At 37.1% G+C, this 25,030-nt stretch overlaps 1 protein-coding gene and 3 pseudogenes across 1 annotated transcript; 1 reads left to right on the forward strand and 3 right to left on the reverse strand.

Annotated features, from left to right (window-relative positions):
- Positions 1 to 1,507: 1,507 nt before the first annotated feature.
- LOC117624538 (anaphase-promoting complex subunit 6) lies at positions 1,508 to 9,129 on the forward strand. The gene is made up of 16 exons (XM_034355845.1): positions 1,508 to 1,854; positions 2,254 to 2,388; positions 2,718 to 2,791; positions 3,044 to 3,083; positions 3,470 to 3,515; positions 3,763 to 3,842; positions 4,008 to 4,189; positions 4,289 to 4,414; positions 4,669 to 4,743; positions 5,493 to 5,618; positions 6,477 to 6,546; positions 6,831 to 6,913; positions 7,750 to 7,863; positions 8,151 to 8,250; positions 8,468 to 8,503; positions 8,872 to 9,129. Exons 1-16 carry the CDS (start codon positions 1,609 to 1,611, stop codon positions 8,956 to 8,958), a joined length of 1,620 nt encoding a protein of 539 aa, XP_034211736.1. The 5' UTR covers positions 1,508 to 1,608; the 3' UTR covers positions 8,959 to 9,129.
- Positions 9,130 to 10,271: 1,142 nt separating this feature from the next.
- On the reverse strand, positions 10,272 to 13,147 carry LOC117625308 (annotated as a pseudogene).
- Positions 13,148 to 19,598: 6,451 nt separating this feature from the next.
- On the reverse strand, positions 19,599 to 21,811 carry LOC117625309 (annotated as a pseudogene).
- A 1,891-nt stretch (positions 21,812 to 23,702) lies between these two features.
- Positions 23,703 to 24,688, reverse strand: LOC117626651 (annotated as a pseudogene).
- Between the last annotated feature and the right edge of the window lie 342 nt (positions 24,689 to 25,030).

Raw genomic sequence — 25,030 nt, forward strand, 5'->3', positions numbered from 1 at the left:
TAAGCAATGCCAAACTAACACTAAGTGTAAGGAGAATGTTACATGTCAAACACAAAAGGCAGAAGGTAGAAGGTTAGAGAGTAGGTTGCTAGCATTCCCCTTTATGGTTAATTGTGGTGATGTGGGCTAATAGTTTTGGTGCTTTAATTTTGCTAGCATTGCCCTTTTGTCTACTTTAATTTTGCTTTTAGCATATTAGTTTGTTGCCCTCTTGAGATTGGTACTTTAGATGTCTTGTTGATGTTTTTGATTGTACCGTTGAAGTTTATCTTTGATAAAAATAAAAATAAATCACACTACTTACGTACTTGAAACTGGTTGTGTTACCTTGAGAGGCTAAATTTCAAGTAGTTTCCTTATTTAATTTGTGGTTGTCTTTAGAAACTTTTTGTATATTTTTAAGGCTTATTATCACAAAACGTACCTAAGATTTACGAAACTATCAGATTGCATCCTTAAAGTTTTTTTGTGTCACTCATGGTCCTCAAGGTTAGTATGTGAAATCACAAATGGTCCCTGCCGTTAGGTTCCGTCAAAAACTCCGTTAGTTTGCTGACGTGACATACATATATATCACAAAATATTCCTGAGGTTCACACACCTATCACAAATGGTCCCTACGAAATTTTTTAATTTTTTAATTTAAAATTCATAAAAATTTGGTTTTCTTTTTAAAATTATTTATAAATGAAAAAACTATTTATAGAAGGATTTTAATCTTGAGGACTATTTATGAACCCTAAACCCTTAGTTTTTTTATTTTTAAATTTTATAAATTTTAAATTATTTTTTAAAAACTCCATTAGTTTGTTGATGTGGCATATATATGGAGCCCACATCTACAATAATAAAGTGTCACATGTATTTAAAATATAATATATATTTTAAAATAATTTAAATTCGTAAAATTTTAAAAACAAAACAAAAATGTTATGAATTTTAAATTTAAAAAAATAAAAAATTTCGTAAGGACCATTTGTAATAAGAGTGTGAACCTCATGGATGTTTTGTGATATATATATGCCACGTCAGCAAACTAACAGAGTTTTTGACTGAACCTAACAGTATGGACCATTTGTGATCATGCATACTAACCTTGAGGACCACGAATGACACAAAAAAACATTAAGGATGCAATCTGATAGTTTCGTAAACATTAGGGACGTTTTGTGATAATAAGCCAATTTTTAATAAACAAAATGTATAATTTGACAAAAAATGTAAATAAATTTTTTTATTAGGACATATAACATAAGAAAATTGTACTTTATTTCATTATTTTATTTATTTATGAGGACTTAATACAACATCATAAAGATGATGTGAAATATTACTTTATAAACAAAACAACCATATTTTTTGTGTTTCAGAAAAAAAAAAAAAAAACCACAATTTTGTTTTCCTTTGGGTCAAAACAAGAACCAAATCAGGCCAATGAGACTCATAGGCCGAAGCCCATCATTTACCTCTAAAACCTCTCCGGCTCCCGCTCAATTCAAGCAAATCCCACTCTCCCCAAAACCAGCTCTCTCTCTCTCTCTCTCTCTCTCGCTCGCGCAAACCCAAATTCCAATTGAAGCAGACCAAAGCAAACCCCTTTTGGCGAAAATGAGAGAAGAAGAGATAGAAAAGCTTCGTGGGGTAGTGAGGGACTGCGTGACCAAGCACCTCTACTCCTCCGCCATATTCTTCGCTGATAAAGTCGCTGCCTTTACCAATGACCCTGCTGATATCTACATGCAGGCTCAGGCTCTCTTTCTCGGCCGCCATTATCGACGAGCCTACCACCTCCTCAATGCCTCCCAGATCGTTCTCCGTGACCTCCGATTTCGTTACCTCGCTGCAAAGTGCCTTGTAAGTCTGTTGCTGTTGAAATCAGGAAATAGGTTCTATTTGTTTGCTGATTTAGTTCAATGTTTTTGCTTGTAATGGGGTTTCCATTTGTGGGTTGTGGGTTTCTTAGTTGCGTTTTGTTTCACTTTAGTATGTGGTTGTAGAAGAAACGAAAAATGGATTTACCTCTCTCTCTTTTCAGTGCATTGTATCAGTAAAATAGTCTCTCTTTTCAGTTCACCTCTCTCTCTCACACACACGCGCACTCTCTCTCCACATGTTTTCTTTTTTCCTTTTCATTATCTTTTCGGACAGTTACGACAAATTGACAGTCTTCAGCTCTAAATTTGGCTCCATGAAGTCGTTTTCTAGGTTAATAGGACTGACTAGTCCATTTCTTTCATGTCCGTGTTTAATCAGGAGGAGCTGAAGGAGTGGGATCAATGCATATTAATGCTTGACGATGCCAAAGTGGATGAACATGGGAATCTGAATGAGACAAAGGATTCAAATATCATGTACTTGGATAAAGATGGCGAAGATCATGAGATCAATGTAAGATTCTCTCTCTCTCTCTCTCTCTCTCTCTCTCTCTCTCTCCCCCTCTCCCCTTTGTAAGCATTGCTATATGAAAACTTGGCTGGCAACAGTTTTTAATATTCTACCTTAAGACACTACTATGGGTTTATTGTACTACTATCTTTGTCTCTAAGTTGGTTTCATTGTAGTATTTATCTGCTTAATTCATTTGCCATACTGGGTATCTACAGTTGGAGTCTATGAATATCTGAGTTTTCATTGTTGATGGCATGTTTTAGGCTCTTGAACATTTATGCTTGTATAAGTTTCTAGTCATGAAATGTGTTATTCCTATCTTGCAACAGATATCTTCTGCAATATGCTTTTTACGTGGTAAGGCATATGAAGCATTGGAAAACCGTGTCCAGGCCCGGCATTGGTAAGTTGTTTCTGTGACTTAGCCTTATCATGTAATGTCTTAAGGGGTGCGTGTCTGTTCCAGTGTGTTTTTGGGTAAAATTAATGATATCCTCTGTAGTTTTTAACTTGACGAGTTGTGAAACTTAAACTAAATGTTGATCTTGTGGATAGAGAATAATATGATTTCTGTAGGTGTGACATCATCTATTGAGAAAAGCATATATTTGGAACGGATACTTTAACGTGTTCTGTTTGCTCTAATTCTTTCAAGGTACAAAGCTGCTATCAAAGCCGATCCCTTATGTTATGAGGTATGTATTCGATCTATTAGCCTACCAAAATAATTTCTTGTCTTCTCTAACATTTATGGCCACCAAAAGCGGGGAGGGGAAATAGCATTCCCTACAAAAGGATTAAAATTTCTAAAGTAACAAATTAAGAAACTGTTTTATCATTCCAAACATGCTTAAAATACATGGAATCTTCAATCCCTTGATTTTTTTAAAGGTTTTGCAGTAGTTCACTTATGGAAGCATTACTCATAAGTTAGATAGAATCATTTTTGTATGGGGAAATAAATTTCATCTGGAAAATAGAGAGACCCACGTGAGAGCGTTAGGCAAAACGTTGAGCTCTATAGCATTTTCATTGTCATCCTTCAAACTTTTTCTAATGTCTTTATTTATTCCTTTTTCAGGCATTGGAATGTCTTATTGAAAATCACATGCTTACATATGAGGAAGGTTAGAATCACCAAAATAATACTTTTCTTTTAATCACGTGTGCTTGTTATTAAAGGAAGTAACATCATGAATTTTGATACTATTTCTATGTAATTGCTGAAATCTAATTTAGGCTTCTGGTACTTTCATATTTTTGTTGATCCATAGATTGGATTGTAGTGTTTCCTCTGCATTTCTTAAAAAAATTACTCCACTAAGGACGGGATGGTTCCCTTCTTAAACCTTTTGATTTGCTGCTGAGTTTCAGAGGCAAGTCTACTTGCGTCATTACAATTTGGTCCTGAAGATGGATGGCTCTCATCATTCTACTCATGCTTAATTAAAAAGGTAAACAGAAAGCCATTTCAATATGTCAGACTTCAAATGTCGAACATAGAGAAGACATCTTACATCTGAATACTTTTTTAATTAATATAGATCACTGTGCAAACATAAAGTAACAATATCTTTTCCTGTGCTCTCATCAGTCTTTCTCCTTTTTGTGTTTTCCAGTACGACAAAGAAAATGTTGTAGAAGCAAAATTCAGAGAACTTGAAAAAGAGAAGTGTATTAGTAACACTTCTGATCCATCCTTCTTTCGTACTCTGAAAACCAACACTGACCTTCTTTCCTGCAAAGCTGAATACTACCATCAGTGTGGTGAATATCAAAAATGCTTTGAGCTAACTTCTGTGTAAGTTGGCAACTGGTTTGGAACAAATTACAATAACAACCCACACATTAGATGCTATTTTCCCGCAATAATTTATGTGTTTCATTTTTGATTTAACAGACTACTTGAAAAAGACCCTTTCCATCTGAAGAGTACATTGGTGCATCTAGCAGCTGCTATGGAACTTGGGCATTCAAATGAGCTCTATCTTATGGCATGCAATTTAGTGAAGGACTATCCTCAAAAGTGAGAGTGGTTGAAACACTTATTAATTGAGTCACTACCGTACAATTTGAAAGTACATCCATAAATGCATACACATATTTTATGTTATGCGGACATGCAAGCTGGATTGCAGTTACCAGGGGTTTGGGGGATCTGGTAACTCTGATTTGAGATGCCACTTGAAAGATTGATTTTGGATTTTTTTAAGAATCTATGTTTTGTTGCTTGTGCAATTCATCTAGTTCATTACTTTATCAGGTTTATTCTCTTGCTAGGGCCTTATCATGGTTTGCCGTTGGATGTTACTATTATTGTATAAAAAAGTATGCTGAGTCACACCGTTATTTCAGGTAACTTCATCACGATTAGTAATGCTGTTAGAAACGAAATGTATACACTTAACTGTATTTCTAGTTGCTCATTTTCTCCGAGGTTGAATTGTGATATTTTGGTATTGAGTGGTTTAAAGTTTCTGCATTTACTGGTTTAAGATCCTTTGACTGGGACATATTATTTTTTCTATATATTTGAAGGCTTTGTTATGCAGTTATGTTGTGTATCTGAGAAATTAGGTTATGATCATTCTTTTCCCTCAGCTTCCCCTGATATTCAAATGTTGTTTAAGGTGGAGCTGTTACTATGTTCAAAACCTTGTTGCCTGATAAATAGCCTTCACGTCATAATGGATGTTTTAGGTTACTTAATGTGGATTCTGTTGGACTATATAGGGATTGCATTTAGTTAGGCTCATAAACTCATTTAACCCCGTACCAGTTGTTACCACATTGATTTTTAAATATCTTTATGCTGGTTATCTTACTGCAAATATTTACATTGCTTTGTGTCATTCATCTATTAATACGCTTGTTATACATTTAGACTCTGGACCAAATCCTGGTTTTAATTTGATTTAGTCCTGCCTGAACGTGGGCTGCTGCTTGCTCCTTCATTTGGTGACAGACATTTGGAGCAATTATCTGGAACCATAATATACTTAAAAATCATTTGAAATGATAACTGTAGCAAGGATTTTTGTTACTTATGTGCTGCAATATTTTGAATCATTACTGATCTCTTTTGGCTCCATTCTACACTATAGCAAGGCTACCAGTCTAGATGGGACCTTTCCACCTGCTTGGATTGGATATGGGAATGCTTATGCTGCTAAAGAAGAGGGTGATCAAGCAATGTCAGCTTATCGCACTGCTGCTCGTTTGTTTCCAGGGTAATTTATGCGTCTTCGGGTCTCTTATGGTTTTCTGTTACCTTGAATTTTTTTCTTCTTCTTCCACTTGGAAATATAAGGAAGGATATATGATCATGTTGTGTACATTACCTGTACTTGATTATTTTCTAAAGAGAACCTTTGGATATTTCTTTATCTGTATCATTCTCTTTTATATTGTTTCTATTCTTGGTTACTTGTGGTATTGTTTGTGTATGCTTTTTCTACCATGCCCACTTCTAGAATTGCTTTGCGAGTAACAATAGAAGTCCACCACCAACCCACACCACCCACCCCCACCACAAAAAAAGAGAGGGAAAGAATGAAACTATGAACCATCACCTAATTTCTATGTTTCTCTCTCGCTCTCTCTCTATCTCTATATATATACCTACCTGTGCACATTTGTTAATGGCATCGGAGTGAAAATGTATACAAGAAAAAGGTCGAGAGCACAGCAAAGGTATAGGTGTTGAGAGTTCAAAATTTTCAAAATGAATTTCTAATGATCTTAATCAGAATATTTTGAATGAAAGTTTTCAAATGTTTTGCAGTTAGATCTGAAACATATTTTGTGTATGTAATATGTAAGCATGTTTTCATTTTTTCATTCAGATATCAGATTTTGCCACAATTTAACTTTTACAAGAGTAAAAAAGAAAAGGTCTTAGCAGTAACTTTGGTGTATTCATTGCCTCTCTGTTAAACTCATTGTCTTATGTTATATGGTCATTATCATGGCTGCAAACCTACCTAGTATGGTATTTCATCTGTCTCTTTTGTCCAATGGTCCATAGTGTAAGTTCTCTTATTATGTATGAATTGTCTTTTACAGGTCTTGATATTCTCTTATTCCAGGTGTCATTTACCAACTTTGTACATTGGGATGGAGTACATGCGAACCAACAGCTTTAAGCTTGCTGAGCAGGTAACTTACAGTTCTGTAAACCACTTACTTGTTGCCGTTTGTGATCTTGACTTTGGTCCAGAAATGTGAAATAATCCACATCTATATCATCATACAAGGGAAGCCCTGAATTTTGGTGGCACATTTATTTCATGAGTTTCTACCTTATGTGTTACCCATTAAGTCTCAAAAACAAGTCTTTATATTAAATGATTATACATTTCCCACCCAAAAATAATGGATTCTGTAACTTGGTATTTTGTTTTATCATACTATAAAAGTACTGATATTGCCTTGCTTTCTAGTTTTTTATGCAGGCGAAGACCACTTGCCCATCAGATCCACTAGTATATAATGAACTTGGTGTTGTTGCTTATCATTTGAAGGAGTAAGTACAGCATGCTAAAAAATGCAACCTTAAACAATGAATATTAGAGATAAGTTTATAATGATATTCCAAAAGGCTGACCATGTATTTCTAATTGTTTACAAATAAGGAGCATACGGGCAAAATTTTCTTGTGTAACAAATAAAATGTGATATTCTGTTGCGAATTACTATTAACTCTACCATGCTATAACAGTGGGATAAGTAATCAAGTGGCCCAAAGTGGTATAGTTATCTGGAGGACTAGTGCTTCGTTTTTCTCACTGTCATATTTATTCTCTTACGACTATATGTAAGTTGTAGCTTGCTGAACAGATTGCGGTGATAGTTGGTTTTCTTTTCATACCCACACTCTTAATTTTCGGGTGCGATCCTTAAAATTGCATAAGTGGTCCTATGATGGATCCAGAAAGAAAATTATTGTGAAGGCTAATGAAAACCAAAGGAAAGCTATGCTCAGAATAGGTAAATTAAAGATAGACATATCAAATTCTAATTAGCCCAAACAGGATTTCCAGAAAGGGAAGTATTGTTTATAATTTAAAGAAAGGGAAATAGTGATCACTAACATAGGGTTATTTGACTTGAGAACTTTTAAAATTTGGGGCCCTTATGTTGTATAATCATTGTTTAGCTCATTTATATTGCTACAGCATGAAGTTTATGATATTCTGTCATTAATGTGGACTATTAGGTTGTATTATTGAATCTTTTGCATGTTCTTTTACCTCTTTAGACTGTTCTGTTTGCTGACCATTTGTCATAAATATTCCTTTAAGCCATACCTGTCTCATTTGTACTAAGTGATTTTGGATGAATCTCTGTCTTTTCATACAGGTATAACAAAGCTGTGTGGTGGTTTGAGAAAACTTTGGCTCAAATTCCTTCCCCTTTAAGCGAAATGTGGGAACCAACTGTGGTTAATCTCGCTCATGCATACAGAAAACTGAAGTACGTCTTTTATTTGATTATAGTTTCTAGCATTTCTTTTGTTGGTTCCTTCTGAGGGCTTGGGGATATACAGTGTCTTTAATTAATTTCTGCTCCAATTTTTTTTTTTATTTTTTTACTAGGAGATTATTGTACCTTTGATTTGTGGGGTTGAGAGAATGTTCTATGGTTGCTTTGATTCTTTGTAGCTTTTTAATATAGCTGTCTACTATTTATCTTGGTGCTTTTAATTCCCTACAAAGAATATTTCCTTTGGCCTAATTAGATAAACCTACTCTCTCTCTCAGGATGTACAATGAAGCTATTTCATACTATGAGAAAGCACTTGCATTGTCAACCAGAAGTGTGAGTACTTATGCAGGTCTTGCATATGCTTACCATTTACAGGTATCTAAAGTTATCAATTACTTTATGTATTATTAGAGAAGAATTCTTTCATTTGAAGTGGATTGTGAAAAACTGATGTGCCACTTTCTGACTCAGCTTATATGCTTGTGTTCAAACGCTGAAATGTGAAAAAGATTGTATATGTGCCTTTCATCCCCGTCCATTATGGTCACAATACTTGATGTTTCTTTTCGTTCTTGTTTTCACTGTTGTGCAGGATAATTTTACTGCAGCAATTACGTACTATCATAAAGTGAGTAATTATTCTCTCTCCTAAAAGTTGAATGACACTGTATCTGGTTAAGTGAATAGGAAATTAGATGTGTTGCTTTAAGAATCTTAAAAGGATTTTTTTGTTGTGTTTTTTTTGTGTGCATAATTTATGATGTTCAAAATATTTATGTGGTTTATGCTCCGTGATAATAAACTTTAAATGTACGGAGCCATTAAAATTTCTGTAGGATGCCGTCATGCCCAAATATGCTTTGACTGGCCTGGAGTGCATCTCTTTTTCAGATGCTTATAGTGTTTGAGTTATATGAAATTCGTCTAATTGCAGGAAGAAAGTATGATAATGGCATAGGTATTAATCTGTTTTCCTTTGTTCATTTTCCTGAGCAGGCTCTATGGCTACAACCAGATGATCATTTTTGCACTGAAATGTTAAGTTTGGCTTTAGCAGATGAAGCCCGTGGACCACAGAACTGATTTTCGATGTAATTAGGCTTAATTATGTTTAGTGATACTCGTACTTAAGCTTGTGTATTGTATGTGCAATAGATACCCCAATGCCTTGGATTAGATTAGGAGATGTAATATCTTTAATTTTATTTCTTGTATCAACGGTTGATAGTTGAAAAATAGGTTCATGGCAGTTTATTCATGATTTTGGCCAAGTCTTAGGTTTATTCATGGAGTTGTATTTGTTGATTGCAAAAGATGGGGGCATTGAAATCGCATCCGAAAAAGTAGACATGATTATATCTGAAGACGCTATGCTTTACATCAGAAACACACAGGAAAAAAGAAGAGCAAACTGAAAATCTGAAATAACAAGTAGAACAATATTTCTAGTTTCTAAGCCTTCTCTTCATACTGCTGATATGCAGTGTCATCATCACACAGGTACTACCTTGTACATTGTCTGCGAATTGGAAATATGCATATCTCTATGTCTTCTTAAGAATTAAAGAAGCAAACTCCCCAAAATCCTACAATGAATCCTAGCACAACAAAAATATGAGACCATGGAAGTTGGTGCCCATGGTCCACATCTCGGTTGTTCTTTTATGGATCAATGCCTCTAATTCAGATTGTTCACAGGTTTATATATATATGAGCAACTAGATTATAGAGAAGAAGGGAATGCTTCATAAATTAATCTACAAATCATCATTGGTTTCATGAGGAATTGGCAAACAACCTAAGCTTCATAAATTAATCCACAAATCATCATTGCTTCATAAATTATGGGGCTCCCTAGTCATAATTAGTTTCCTGATTTTGTGTCTTTTATTTTTCCTCTGATTTTATGTAGCTTCTGTTTGAGGGGTATATCATTCTATACTTTTCCAATAATTTTCTTTCTGAAAAGATGTAATTATTAGAAAAGGATTATTGAAAATTGAATGAACTAACATATTGGACTTATGCATGACCATGATAATAATGCTTTGTCATACATGCATGGAGATGGATGAAGCATTAAAAGTTCTGCAGGAAGGCTTCATACCCAAACACTTTTAGAGGTACCTGGAATATGTATCTTTTTAGATGGTTATAGGGTTTGAATTATATAAACCATGTATGTTTCTAATTGCAGGTATGTTATGATTTTGGCCAAATTCAGTAGAGTTTTCCAATCGCATGCAAAATATATATATGTAGCTGAAGTTGTATTTGTTACTTGCAAAAGGTATCCGAAAAATATAATGCAATAATAACTGTCCCTTATTACATTAAGAACACATAAGAAAAGAAAAAAAAGAAGAGAAGCAAACAAAAAGTACAGCAATATACATCTAGGCTCGAAGCCTTCTCTTCATCTTGTTCATGCTCACTGTCATCATCACATAGAGCCTATCTTGTACATTGTCTATGAATCCAAAATATGCATACCTCCATCTCTTCTTAATAATTAAAGAACCACAGACTCCCCAAAATCCCACTATGAATCCTAGCACAACAGAAGAAATATAAAACCATGGAAGTTGATGTTGATGCCCATAGCCCGCATGTTTGTTCTTACCATCTGCATCAATGGTGTTATTTGTTTCGCACTTATTTAGACTTGGGGCACCACAAAGCTTTGGGTTCCCCTCAAATGCAGAAGCATCGAAGCTTTGGATTTGAGTGCTTGTTGGTATTGGTCCTTCGAGATTATTGTATGAGACATCAAATTTTTTCAAGAAATTAAGGGCCGTTAATGACCATGGGATTTTCCCAGACAAATGACTCATGGAGAGGGTTAACTCCTCTAAATTTTTAAGGTTAGATATTTGGTTTGGACTGACGCCGGAGAATCTGTTAGAGTGAAGAAGCAACAAGCGGAAAAGGTGCAATTGGCCGATCTCGTTAGGTATATCACCATCTATGTTATTGCGAGATAGGTCTATCATTGCTGGATTGAAAGACAATCTGCGCGGTAGAAAAGTTCGATTTGCGGGTTTGTGGCCGAGGGGAGGCAATTCAAGTTCGTAAGTGTCTTCTCCAAAAGGTTCATAAAGCAATCTTGGTAGTCCACAAAGTTCCTTTGGAAATTCACCTGAAATTCGGTTACCTGCCAAGTTTAGAGAAAAAAAAAAGTCTAGGAAGAGTCCCCAACCAACTTGGAATTGGCCCTGTGATTTGATTATTCTCCAGATGCAAGATCTCTAGATTCTTGAGCTTTGATAACCATACAGGTATTTGACCAGTGAGCTGACAATTGGCCAAACTCAAGTACCGAAGATTTTGGAACCCATCAAAATCAACCATGTCATCATAACCTGGCATTACCTCACCTTCAAAGGAATTCGTAAGGAAGAGTACAGGGAGACTTTTGCAACTCATTAGTATCTTCATTGGATCTGTGACATTGGTCAATCGGTCAAAACCAAGAGAGAGGAAAGACAAGGATTTCAATGAAAGAATCTCAGCCTGTATTTGTCCCTCTATATAATTTCCAGACAATCGAATGGCTTTTAAAGACCGACACGAGTAAAGGCTTATTGGCAAGATACCAATGAATTCGTTAATCATTAGATCAATTTTACTAAGTTCACTAAGTTTGGAGAAATTAAGTGTGGAGATATCTCCTTCCAAGTTGTTGGATGCTAGATGTATTTCAATAAGGTTTGTGCAATTCATCAAAGATGGGGGCAAGGCACCTTCTAAATGGTTGAAATCAAGGTTCAGTAGTTTCAACTTGGACAGCTTCCCAAAATTGAGAGGGAGGACACCACTCAATTGATTATAATAGAGGTCAAGGATTGCAAGGTTTGTGACGTTGACAATTCTATCACTAATGGCTCCATAGAGTGAATTGAGAGCTAATGCTAGTTCTTCTAGTTTGGTAGCATTATAGATATCTTCTGGAAGAAACCCTGAGAGGTTATTATGACTGGCACGAAAAACCCTTAGTTCAGAACACTCCCCTAGTCCTCGTGAAATGCTGCCACTAAATTTATTGGAAGAAAAATTCAAAACCCTAGTCAAGCGCGAAGAATGTTTGAGACAAATAGAGGATGGGAAGGGCCCTGATTAAATATTGTTGCTGACATTAAAACTAATCAAATTCCTAGTTTGTTGGAAGAATGAAGATGGAATTGCACCCTGAAACTGATTGCTTGACAAATCCAGTTTCTTGATACTGCTGGATGGTAGATAAAGTGGTAGTTCTCTAGAAAGAAGGTTATAACTCAAATCAAGGATCTCAAGATGTTTCAGGGATGAGAAGAATTCAGTTTGAAGTGATCCGTAAAGTGAATTTTTTGAGAGATTCAAGTGGGTGAGATGTGTGAGATTTCCAAATGATGAGGGAAACATACCTCCTTTGAGCCCCTTGGAGGGTAAGTGCAAATGGGTAACCCAACCATCCTGATCACAAGTGATGCCTTTCCAATGACAACAGTTAACCGAAGTCCAGTTTAAAGTAGGAGAAGATAATGTGTGAGATCCCACATCGACCAAACGGAGAGGGGGTGATGTGCCTTATATGGCACACATCGCATCCATCTAGTAGGAGGCCTTTTGGGAGCTCACTGGCTTCGGGTTCGTAGGAACTCCGAAGTTAAGCGAGTTGGAGGCTGGAGCAATCCCAGGATGGGTGACCACCCCGGGAAGTTGCTTCGTGAGCTCCCAGAAACAAAACCGTGCGGGCTGGTGAGAATGTAGCCAGGCCCAAAGCGGACAATATCCTGCTACGGCGGAGCCGGTCCGGGGTGTGATAGTTTGGTATCAGAGCCACTCTGCCGTGTGGTGCGAGTGTGCCGACGAGGACGTCGGATCCCTTAAGGGGGGTGGATTGTGAGATCCCACATCGACCAAACGGAGAGGGGGTGATGTGCCTTATATGGCACACCTCGCATCCATCTAATAGGAGGCCTTTTGGGAGCTCACTGGCTTCGGGTTCGTAGGAACTCCGAAGTTAAGCGAGTTGGAGGCTGGAGCAATCCCAGGATGGGTGACCACCGTGGGAAGTTGCTTCGTGAGCTCCCAGAAACAAAACCGTGCGGGCTGGTGAGAATGTAGCCAGGCCCAAAGCGGACAATATCCTGCTACGGCGGAGCCGGTCCGGGGTGTGACATAATACGAGGGTGAAGGACAAGAGGGAGCTGCGCTCAATTTGGTTGCATGCATGAATATATGTAGAGATAGTCGAAGAGAAAAAGAGGATGAGAAGGAAGATATGAGCCATTGGGTTATAAGGTTGTATGGCTAGCTTTTGCTTCTTCTTGTATTTATTTTGCTCACAGCACATAACTTACGTACGCGCGCGCACACACAGAAGCAACTAAGGGCAACTTATTTTCTTTTCATCATGTTAATCTTCCAAGTTCCTTCCCCCACATGAAGGCACCTACCTGTGAAATATCACATAGCAGACATGTAGCAGTCATTAAAATAGAAGCCTTCTCTATAGGGCGTTTGAAAAGAAAATAGAAAGCTTTGAATTGTTGAATTATAAGTGCTTAAGTTGATTTCAGGATTAAGAGTTCTGTTTTCTGCTTATTTGTATTTCTTTATACTTAGTCCAGATGTCATAGCTTGATTGGTTAGATAGTGAATGGCTGAGATTGCTTTGATGTATTGCATCCAGCTGGTACTGTGCTAACGGTTATATTCTTCTCACACCAAGAGTGTGTTATTGTACTGAACACTGTGAAATGAGAATGTTCCCTTTGCTACACGTATAGCAGAGCAGCCTTGGATTTCATCAGCCTCTCTTACATTCTCTTCTCTCTTCTCACCAAATCTTATACTCAGATCCTAAAACTCTAACATGGTATCAGAGCCAGGTTTGATCATCCAAAAGCTGGGCGTTGTTCTGTGAAGAAAATCGATCGACGTGTGCTCATTCTAAGCTCACGAAGCTGACTGAGCTCGATCAAGGTTCGAATATGAAAACATCTTGTTTCAGGTGAATCTGAAATTCGAAATGGCTGGATCTGGAAGTTTAGAGGCTAGAATCCCCATGTTCTCAGGTGAGAACTATGAATTTTGGAGGATTAAGATGGTAACCATATTCAGATCATATGGTTTATGGGGTTTGGTAGAGAAAGGTTTTTTAATCCCAGATTCACAAACGAAGAAGGAATCTGAGGATGGTTCAGAAGAAGAAATTGATGAGAAAACAGCTGCTATTCTCATGAAGGATGCGAAGGCTTTAGGTATCATTCAAAATGCTGTTTCTAATCAGATTTTTCCCAGAATTGCAAATGCTGACTCTGCAAAGATGGCTTGGAATCTGCTATACTCAGAATATCATGGTGGAGAGCATGTTAGATCGGTAAAGCTTCAAAATCTTAGAGGTGAATTTGAATACACTAGGATGCGTGATAGTGAAACCTTATCTGAATATCTTACTAGACTAACTGAATTGATTAACCAAATGAAAACATTTGGTGAAGTTCTGTCAAATGAGAGGCAGGTTCAAAAGGTGTTAATTAGTCTAAGTAAGAAGTATGACCCTATATGCATTGTGATTGAAAACACAAAGACACTAGAAACTGTGGATTTGCAGGAAGTAATTGCAATTTTGAAGAGTCAGGAGCAAAGGCTTGAAATGCATAGTGTTGATACAGCTGAGAAGGCATTTGCCTCATTCACTGTGAATGCAAATGGTCAGAACAAAAACACTTCTCAATCTGGTTCATCTAAGTCACAGAAAAGCTGGAATTCTAAAGGGAAGTCATGGGAGGCAAAAGACAAGTCACAGCAGAATAATTATTCTGCACAGAACCACATTTCAACTCAGTTCTCAAATCAGGAAAACACAAAGCCTCAATGCAAGGTGTGTTCAAAGCATCACTTTGGTGAGTGCAGGTATAAGGGAAAACCAAAATGCTATAACTGTGACAGATTTGGACATCTTGCTAGAGACTGTACAGTGAGCAAAAATGTGCAGAAGGCTAATTGTGTAAATCAAATGGAGGTAACAGGAAATCTGTTTTATGCAAATTGCTCAACCACTGAGATCAAAGCCAATGAATGGTATATTGATAGTGGCTGCAGCAATCATATGACAGGAAATTTAGAATTACTGGTTGATGTGAGAACTAATTTAGCTGGGAGAGTACAAATGCCAACTGGTGCACTAGTGAGTGTAGTTGGTATTGGCTCACTGAGTATTGATACAGCAAAAGGCAGGAAATACATCAGAGAAGTAATGTATCTGCCAAGATTGAAAGAAAATCTGCTAAGTGTTGGGCAGATGGATGAACATGGGTACTGTCTGGTGTTTGGAGAAGGGATGTGCAGGGTATTTGATAGCCCATCCATGGATTATCTCATCATAAAGGTGGAAATGAAGAGTAACAGATGCTATCCTGTCTCTTTTCTAGCTGAAAAACAGTTACTAATGAAGACTAGTTTTCTTCAATCCACATGGATTTGGCACAAGAGACTTGGTCATCTGAATTTTGCAGGATTGAAGCAGCTAAGGGATAAAGAAATGGTACATGGTTTACCACAATTGGAAGAACAAAGTGGTGTGTGTGAAGGGTGCCAATTTGGAAAACAGCACAGAAATGTTTTTCCAAAAGATCAAGCACAAAGAGCAAGCAAAGTACTAGAGCTAGTACATGTGGATCTATGTGGTCCCATGAGAAATGAGTCTGTTGCAAGGAACAGATATTTCATGCTGATTATAGATGATTTCACAAGAATGATTTGGGTATACTTCTTGAGAAACAAGTTAGAAGCCTTCTATTGTTTCAAGAAGTTCAAGTCCATGACTGAATTACAAACTGGACACAAGGTGCAGTGCATAAGAAGTGACAGGGGTGGAGAGTTTCTATCTACTGATTTTTTGGAGTTCTGTGAAGCTAATGGCATTCAAAGGCAGCTTACAATGGCCTATACTCCTCAGCAGAATGGAGTAGTTGAGAGGAAGAATAGAACTGTCATTGAGATGGCAAAATCAATGTTACATGAGAAGGGAATGCCTTATTTCCTATGGACAGAAGCTGGGCATACAGCTGTCTATTTGCTGAACAGATGTCCTACCAAAGCTCTCAACAACATTACTCCATTCGAAGCATATAGTGGAAGGAAGCCTGGAATTGCACACCTGAAAGTGTTTGGTTCTCTGTGTTATGTTCATGTGCCAACTGAATTGAGACACAAGCTGGAACCTAAGAGTACAAAGGGAGTGTTTGTGGGATATGCAACTTGTGAAAAAGGATATAGAGTTTTTGATCCTGTTTCTAACAAGCTTTTACTGTCAAGGGATGTGACATTTGATGAAGAAAATGCTTGGCATTGGACAGACAAAAATGGTTCAGTTATGACAACATACTCAATTGAAAACCAAGTAGACTTGGATTTGAAATCTGACAGTTCTAATGAGAACTCTACTGGTACACCTCAAACTTTGGATATGCAAGAGAGCACTTCATCAACTCCAGGTGATATAAGCAGTGAAGAAAGGAGAACTCAAGCTTATGATCACACCCCTCTAAAATGGAGAAGGCTAGATGATGTTCTAGCTCAGTGTAACTTGTGTATCATGGAACCAGAAAAATATGCTGATGCTGCTCAGGATGAATCTTGGCTTAAGGCTATGGAAGATGAACTGCAGATGATTGAAAAGAATGAAACATGGGAATTGGTAGATAGACCAACTGAAAAACCAGGGATTGGAGTTAAGTGGGTGTACAAGACAAAGCTGAATTTGGATGGCTCTGTGCAAAAGAATAAAGCAAGATTAGTGGCTAAGGGGTATGCTCAGAAGCCTGGACTGGATTATAATGAGACTTATGCACCTGTAGCCAGATTGGACACCATTAGAACACTTATTGCTCTAGCAGCTAAAAAGGGTTGGAAATTGTTCCAGCTTGATGTGAAATCTGCTTTCCTTAATGGTGTGCTGCAAGAGGAAGTTTATGTCAATCAGCCTGAAGGTTTTGTAATTAAAGGCAAAGAAGACAAGGTTTATCGTCTGCATAAAGCTCTTTATGGTCTGAAGCAAGCCCCAAGAGCTTGGTATGGAGAGATAGACAGCTACTTCACTCAATGTGGTTTTGTGAAAAGCTTAAGTGAAGCAACCTTGTATACCAAAGTGAGGGGAGATAAGGAGATTCTAATTGTGTCTATCTATGTAGATGACATAGTGTACACATGGAGCAGTCAAGCATTGTTGGCTGAATTCAAAGAAGACATGATGGCTAAGTATGAGATGACTGATTTGGGCTTACTTCATCATTTCCTTGGCATGGGAGTTGTTCAGACAGAGTCTAGTATATTTCTACATCAAAAGAAATATGCTAGCACCTTGTTGAGCAAGTTTGGTTTGACTGAGTGCAAATCTGTGACAACACCTCTTGTTGCCACTGAGAAACTAGCTAAGGATGATGGGAGTGGAGCTGCAAATGAAGAACAATACAGAAGCATTGTTGGTAGCTTGCTGTACTTAACTGCTACAAGACCAGACATCATGTATGCCTCAAGTTTGCTAGCTAGATTCATGCACTGTCCTACAAATAGACACTATGGAACAGCTAAAAGAGTTTTGAGATACATCAAAGGAACTCTGGACTATGGTCTTGAATATGTGAAAGGCAAAAGTTCAATTCTAATTGGCTACTGTGACAGTGATTGGGGAGGATCAGTTGGTGATTGCAAGAGCACATCAGGGTATGCTTTTAGTTTTGGAAGTGGGGTATTTTCTTGGGCCTCAGTGAAACAGAACTGTGTTGCACTGTCTACTACAGAAGCTGAGTACATCAGTGCAGCTGAAGCTACTACTCAAGCTATTTGGCTTCGATTTGTGCTAGAGGATTTTGGAGAGCTTCAAACTGAAGCTACTCCATTGCATTGTGATAATATCTCAGCAATTGCAATCACTAAAAACCCTGTATTCCACCAGAAGACAAAGCATATTGACAGGAGGTATCACTTCATCAAGGATGCATTGCAAGAAGGAGTAATCAATCTGGAATATTGTCCCACAAATGAACAATTGGCTGACATTTTTACCAAATCTCTGGCCAAAGACAGATTCAATTATCTCAGAGGCATGCTTGGAGTGAAATCACCTCAAGACTTAAAGGGGAGTGTTGAATTATAAGTGCTTAAGTTGATTTCAGGATTAAGAGTTCTGTTTTCTGCTTATTTGTATTTCTTTATACTTAGTCCAGGTGTCATAGCTTGATTGGTTAGATATAACCACCTTTTTTTTTATTTGTTTATAACATTTTATTTTTTATTTCATTTTAAAAAAAATTGGTCACATGCCAAGCATGTGATGTGACAGAAAATTGGATGGAATTTGAAAATTTAATGACAATGAAGAAATTGGATATTTATAATGAGTTTGAGGACTAAATTGATAGACAAAATAATTCATGAGGTTAAGTTTGATTAGAGTGATAGTCTGGGGGTAAACAGCTGAAAATTCATGATTTTTCTTAAATACATTGAAGAGAGGTTCTTCCAACTAATGTAGCCAAATTGTAGACCACATTAATTAGGTCTAAAGAGGGGCTATGAAGAGAAACACTAGTGTGAAACGGGGATAGCATCGGTTAATCACGGCATACTATATGTGATAACTTTTTTACATGGCAATCTATGATTGATTGGGGATAACAAAACAATACTATTCCATTTTTATACAAATTTTTCTGCAAGATGAGAGGATCAGACAGACCTCCTTATTTCAAAGCATGTGCGACGACTCCAAGCACTTTGCCCCAGTGGAAGGCAACCACTACTTTGAAAAAGTTGGAAGATTGCCTTAGATTACCGTCCTTTTCTTCTTCCCGAAGTGTCATGTAATTCTATCCAATATCGCAATCTTCAAGCATTCCCGAATTCTATAAGCTTGCTTGGTCTAGTTTATTCTGATTAAGTGTCGCATATACGACATGCCAGAGATGACCTCAGATTGACAAGAGCCATGCCTGATCTCAACATTATTAATTGATGTTATGTTCCTATTCATTTTGCATTGCTGAACCCTCATATCGAATTCATTCAATAGGATCTGCTACCGTCTGTCAACTAAATCTTGGACTGGAGTGAAATGTCACAAGTATGTTTTTTATATAGTTTAATTTGAAGAATATATGGTATGAAAAGAAAAAGAAGACATATTATTATGAGAACAACCACAACTGGAACTGTAAAATATAAAGTACAATCTTTCCTCTAGAAACTAGTTTCTTTGCAACATTAGTTTCTAGATTTTCTTCAGCGTTCTTGTTCTAATTAGTGTGTTTGGTTAGTCTTTGGTTGTCCACAAGTCTTAACGTATTTCCTTTGCACACCGGTTCCGAGGGAGCGTTAACTTTCTTTCATATAAGCCATAGCCGCAGACACTTTATATTCTACACCAATACTGGGCAATTCACAAGACTAGGTTATGTCTCCTTTTTCTTATTCCAGCAGCACATAGTACTTCCAATTATCATTGGCTATATAACATATGGAATTGTTATTAGCATTCATGCACTCTTTCTTTTTGTTTATATATTTTCATTCATTTGGGATGAGTGCATGATGAATACTTTGTTGTTCCAAAAACAGCTTTTTATTCTTTAGTATATTCTACATGGAATATGTTCTGTTTGGCAAGAGAACATGTCCCTACATATATACAGAGTCTTGTTGCAAAAGAAAAATGAACGTGTAAATAAAAGTACAATCTAGCCTCTAAGCCTTCTTCTCATGTGCACTGTCATCATCACATAGAGCCTATCTTGTATATTGTCTACAAATTGAAAATACGCGTATCTCCATGTCTTCTTAATAATTAAAGAACCACAGACTCCCCAAAATCCTACAATGAAACCTAGCACGACAAAAATATAAAACCATGGAATTTGATGCTCATTGTCCAAAACTAGATAGTTCTTATTATCTATGTCGATGCTCTTGTTTAGACACTCATTTGGAAGTGGAGAACCACAAAGTTTTGGGTTCCCCTTAAATTCAGAAGCATTCAAAGTTTGGAGCTAAGTCCTTATTGGGATTGGTCCTTCGAGATCATTGTATGAGACATTAAAAGATTTTAAGAAACTGAGGCTGGCCAATGACGACGGAATTTGTCCAGACAAATGATTTATAGAGAGGCTCAAATTCTCTAAATTTTTTAGGTTAGATATTTCGTCTGGAATGTTGCCGGAGAAGTTGTTGATGCTAAGATCCAAATTGTGGAGAAGACGCATTTGGCCGATCTCAGAAGGTATTCTGCCATTAATGTGATTGAGAGATAGGTCTATTGTTGGTGCGAAGTTAGACAACCTGTGAGGGTAAAAAATTGGATTTTGGTCTGCAGCAGTGAAGATAGGCAATTCAAGATAATCGTCTACTACTGGAGCTGCAGTAGGTTCATGCACCAACCTTGGCAGTCCACAAAGTTCTTTTGGAAATTCACCTGAAATTAGGTTGTCAGCCAAGCTTATGCAAAAGAGTTTTGGAAGAGTTCCCAAAGAACTAGGAATTGGCCCTGTAATTCGACTACCTTTCAGAATCAAGATCTCTAGATTCTTGAGTTTGGATAACCAAAGAGGCATTTGACCAGTGAACTCACAATAATACAAACTCAGAAATCGAAGATTTTGGAATCCATCAAAATCAACCATACCACCATCAGCTGGCATTTCCTCGCCTTTAAATGAATACGAGAGGAGGAGTGTTTGAAGACTCTTGCAACGCATTAATATCTTCATTGCCCCAGTGACATTGGTTAAGCCGCCAAGCGAGAGTAAGGACAAGGATTTCAATGAAAGAATCTCAGGTTGTATCTGTCCTTCTATTTGATTTGCACTCAATCGAATTGCTTTTAGGGACGGGCATAGTAAAGGCTTATTGGCAAGGTACCGATGAACTGATTCCTAAGTAGGTCAAGCTTACTAAGTTGACTAAGTTTGGAGAAATTAAGAGTGGAGATATCTCCTTCCAAGTTGTTGGCTGCCATATGCATTTCTATAAGGTTTGTGCAATTCATCAAAGACAGAGGCAAAGAACCTTCTAGATTGTTGTAATCAAGAGCTATGAGTTTCAACTTGGAGAGCTTCCCAAAATGGTGAGGGAGCACGCCACTCAATTGATTAAAGGAGAGGTCAAGGATTTTGAGGTTGGTGAGGTTGGCAATTCTATCACTAATGGCTCCATATAGTGAAATAGAAGGTAATGAAATTTCTTCAAGTTTTGTAGCATTATAGATATCTTTTGGAAGTAAACCTGAGAGATTATTGTTACCAGCACGAAAATTTTGCAGTTCAGAACACTCTCTGAGCCGACCAGAAATGTTACCGCTGAATTCATTGGACGAAAAATCCAATACCTTAATCAAGTGAGAAGATTGGAGACAAATAGAGGATGGGATAGACCCTGACAAGGTATTGTTGCTGACATTGAAACTAGTCAAACTCCAAGCTTTTTGGAAAAATGAAGATGGAATTGCTCCATGAAAGTGATTGCTTGATAAATCCAGTTTCTGGATATTTCTAGACCGTAGATAAAGTGGTAGCTCTCCAGAAAGAAGATTATAGCTCAAATCAAGGATCTCAAGACGATTCAAGGACAAAAACAATTCAGTTAGTGATCCACAAAGTGAATTGTGAGAGAGATTCAAGTGGGTGAGATGTGTGAGATTTCCTAGTGATGATGATGAAGGAAAAATACCTCCTTTGAGCTCTTTCGAGGGTAAGAGCAAATGGGTGACCCAACCATCCTGATTACAAGTGATGCCTTTCCATTGACAACAGTTAACTGATGAAGTCCAGTTTGAGGGAGAAGAAGATAGAGTGAGGGTGAAGGACAGGAGAGAGTTGCGCTCAATTTGGTTGCATGCATGAATATTCGTAGAGATAATGGAAGAGAACAAAAGGATAGGAAGGAAGATATGAGCCATTGGGTTATAAGGCTTCATGGCAATAATTTTTGTTTCTTCTTGTATTTACATTGCTTACAGGTTTGGATATATATATAGACATATTTCCTTCCTTTTAGCCTGAAAATGAAAACTTTATCAAAAGGCAAATCATTAAATTGAAAACCGAGAATTGGGCAAACAACCATACCCACACAACACAAATATCCAAACCCTTATATACGTGGAAGAGAGATTTCCACACCCTTATGCAGGTGGAAGAGAGGTTTCCACTAACGAAACCAAAGCGAAGACCTTGTTATTTTAAAGTCTAGCACTGACTCCAAAGTAGTTTCGTCCTCAAGCTATAGCGCTAACTACATATATATACACACACACATAGGAGCAACTAAAGGCAACTTATTTTCTTTTCATCATGTTAATCTTCCAAGTTCCTTGCCCCACATAAAGGCACCTACCTGTGAAATATCACATAGCAGACACGTAGCAGTCATTAAAATAGAAGCCTTCTCTATACGGCGTTTGAAAAGAAAATAGAAAGCATTGAATTGTGGCGAATCATAATTAAATTGAAAACTAAGGAAGTGGCAGACGGCCATAACCACACAAAGAGAGATTTCTTCCACTGACGAAACCAAAGCGAAGACCTCTTCGCGGCACTTGAGATGATCATTATGTGATGACCTCGCGTGGTTGAAGACTCAGCGATTCCATTTCCGGGAAATGAAGATCTTAGAAATAAGATTGGCTGAAATTTCATTCTAGGCTTTAGAGTGCTGATCATGATTCAACAGCTTGCCTTCGATATGTGATACCCATGCATCTTTCATGTGAATTGAAAGTTCCAAGTCGTTTTCTTGTCGATGATTTTTCAAAGAACAATTGATTCCAAGTTCCAAATTGTAAACCACATTAGGTCTAAAGAGGGGGCGGAGATGAGAGGACCAGACCTCATTATTTCAAAGTCTTCGACGATTCCAAGCACTTTGCCTCTGCGGCAGGAAGGCAACCACATTGAAAAAGTAGTCCTCCTTTTCTTCGCTGAAGTGTTATTTAATACTATCAGGGGTCGTTTGGTACGGCGGACTGTCATGGACTGAACTAAATCCTGGGACTGACTCGGATTAGCTCGGATTAGTCTAAACGGGATTAAGTACTGATCTACGAAGCTGGATTGTAAAAATAGTGAAGACCTATGTTTGGTGCTGTGTCAGACTAAAAAATAATTATTTTAATTTTTAAAATTAAATTTTAAATAATTAAGTGTAAGTTTTGTTTTGTTTTGTTTTGTTGTTGTTGTTATTATAATTACCAAATTGACATGTACATTTCTTTTCCTCCAAACTAAAGGCTTTTTGTTTGTTATTAAGGTTATAAATTCCATCGAATTTATGTATAATATATCAATAACAACCACCGACCACCACTCAGTTGTCTTATGAGTATTGTTGTTATCTCAATAAAGAATTTTTCCATTGTTTAATTCTGAAATTCCCAAAATTATGATGTGATAATATTTTGCAGAAGGGCAACAAGGCAGGGAATAAGAAACATAAACATGATCTGATTGCAGAGTTGTCAACTATAATTAACATAAGCAAAATACCCTCATGATCCACTACTTACAATAACATTAACAACCTCAAAGATATTACACCACTTACAATGAGATTATTGCCATCTAGGTCATGTTGTATAATAGCCATTGGATATTCCACAAAAATTTCCACCTCTATCAATTGAAATTTGCTTCATAGCCCTTTTACTTGGGACAAGTACAAACATGGCCAGCAGCATTGGTAATTATAACTGTTTTTTGAATTATACAAAAATAACTACTTGCTGACCCTGTTTTGTGGAGATATAATGGACACGGGGATGAAAAATCAAAGCAGCTAAAAAGAGGAGAATTTTAAAGGCTTTGAAGGAATTTGAGAGTTTCATCAATAAGCTTCTCAGGTTGGAACTGGTTGTTGTAGATGAGTTGAACCACCCCATTCTTGTCCAGAACATAAGTCTGTCTTCCAGGCAATGTCCCAAACAGATCTGATGGCACTCCCCATTCTTTCCTCACCTTATTACCCTCGTCGCTAAGTAATGTGTATGGAAGTTTGTATTTCTTTGCAAAAGCCTACATAAATCAAAAACTTCATGATCAACTTCAAGCATGAGTTGCAATGGTTATGCATTTAAAACCATCCTCAAATAAACTAAAGGTACTGTAGATATGATGAGTCTCAAATAAACTAATGGTTATGCATTTAAAACCATACTCAAATTAAAGGTTACAATAGAAATTAATTTGGCAACATCAATATAGGATAAGCTGACCGAAAAGATAACCAAGCTTCTAAGTAAGGAAATGAACACTTCAGGCTGCCCCTAACAATAAACTAAAAGCAGAATTAGAACATGCAACAATGTCATTATGTTTATACCTGTTTGGTGCACCCTGGGGTCTCATCAGCAGGTAGAAATAGAGAACCACATGCTTTCCTTTGAACTTGGAGAGACTCACAGTTTTTCCATCCTGATCTTTCAATGTGAAGGCTGGTGGAACCTTACCCTTGTCCACCTGTCAAGAAACATATAATCATAATCAATCAACAAAGAAGTAGCCATAGCCCACAAAACACTCAACATATCAGGAAATGTGAATTAAGCAATGTACCTTAGCAGCACAAATAAACATCTTTCTAGAAGAAGAAGAAGAAGGGATTGGCAAAGATGAGGAATTGGAGAGCTTGAGGCCATAAAATTGAGAATGTGATGAACTTGAGACAATTGGGAGGCTTTGAGAAGATGGATAGTGTCTAGGAGAGAAGATGGGTAGTGTCTAGGAGTTTGAGTGGGGAGCACAGAAGGGAAGTGGTGCTTAGGAAGAGAAAGGGAAGCCATTAGATGCAAGTTTAGAACAATCATATTCTTGAGCAGTTCATTAACAAAAATCAGATTTCATATTATAACACAACCATCCAGACACTAATTGCCCAATAATCTTTTCAGTCATACTCAAAATCAATTGTAGATTAGAGGTCAATAATTCATTTTAATATTATAACACAACCATTCCTTTAATTGCATAAACATACCTGCAATCTCTCAACTGACAAGAAAGTTCTCAACAAGGCATTGCAATAATATACGCATTCCCTAACCAAAGGCAAAAAACCATTGGCAACACAAACAATATACACACTCAAACTTTTATTTAAAAAAGAAGAAGAAGAAGAAGAAGAA

The sequence above is a fragment of the Prunus dulcis genome, chromosome 4 (genome assembly GCF_902201215.1).
Source record: "Prunus dulcis chromosome 4, ALMONDv2, whole genome shotgun sequence".
Classification (NCBI taxonomy): domain Eukaryota; kingdom Viridiplantae; phylum Streptophyta; class Magnoliopsida; order Rosales; family Rosaceae; genus Prunus; species Prunus dulcis.

Excerpts from the sequence above, each read along its gene's own strand:
- LOC117624538 (XM_034355845.1), top strand. The coding sequence starts at position 1,609 with ATGAGAGAAGAAGAGATAGAAAAGCTTCGTGGGGTAGTGAGGGACTGC. Across the intron at positions 6,547-6,830 it reads GCTTTAAGCTTGCTGAGCAG|TTTTTTATGCAGGCGAAGAC; the intron begins GTAACTTACAGT and ends CTTGCTTTCTAG. Across the intron at positions 8,251-8,467 it reads CATATGCTTACCATTTACAG|GATAATTTTACTGCAGCAAT; the intron begins GTATCTAAAGTT and ends ACTGTTGTGCAG.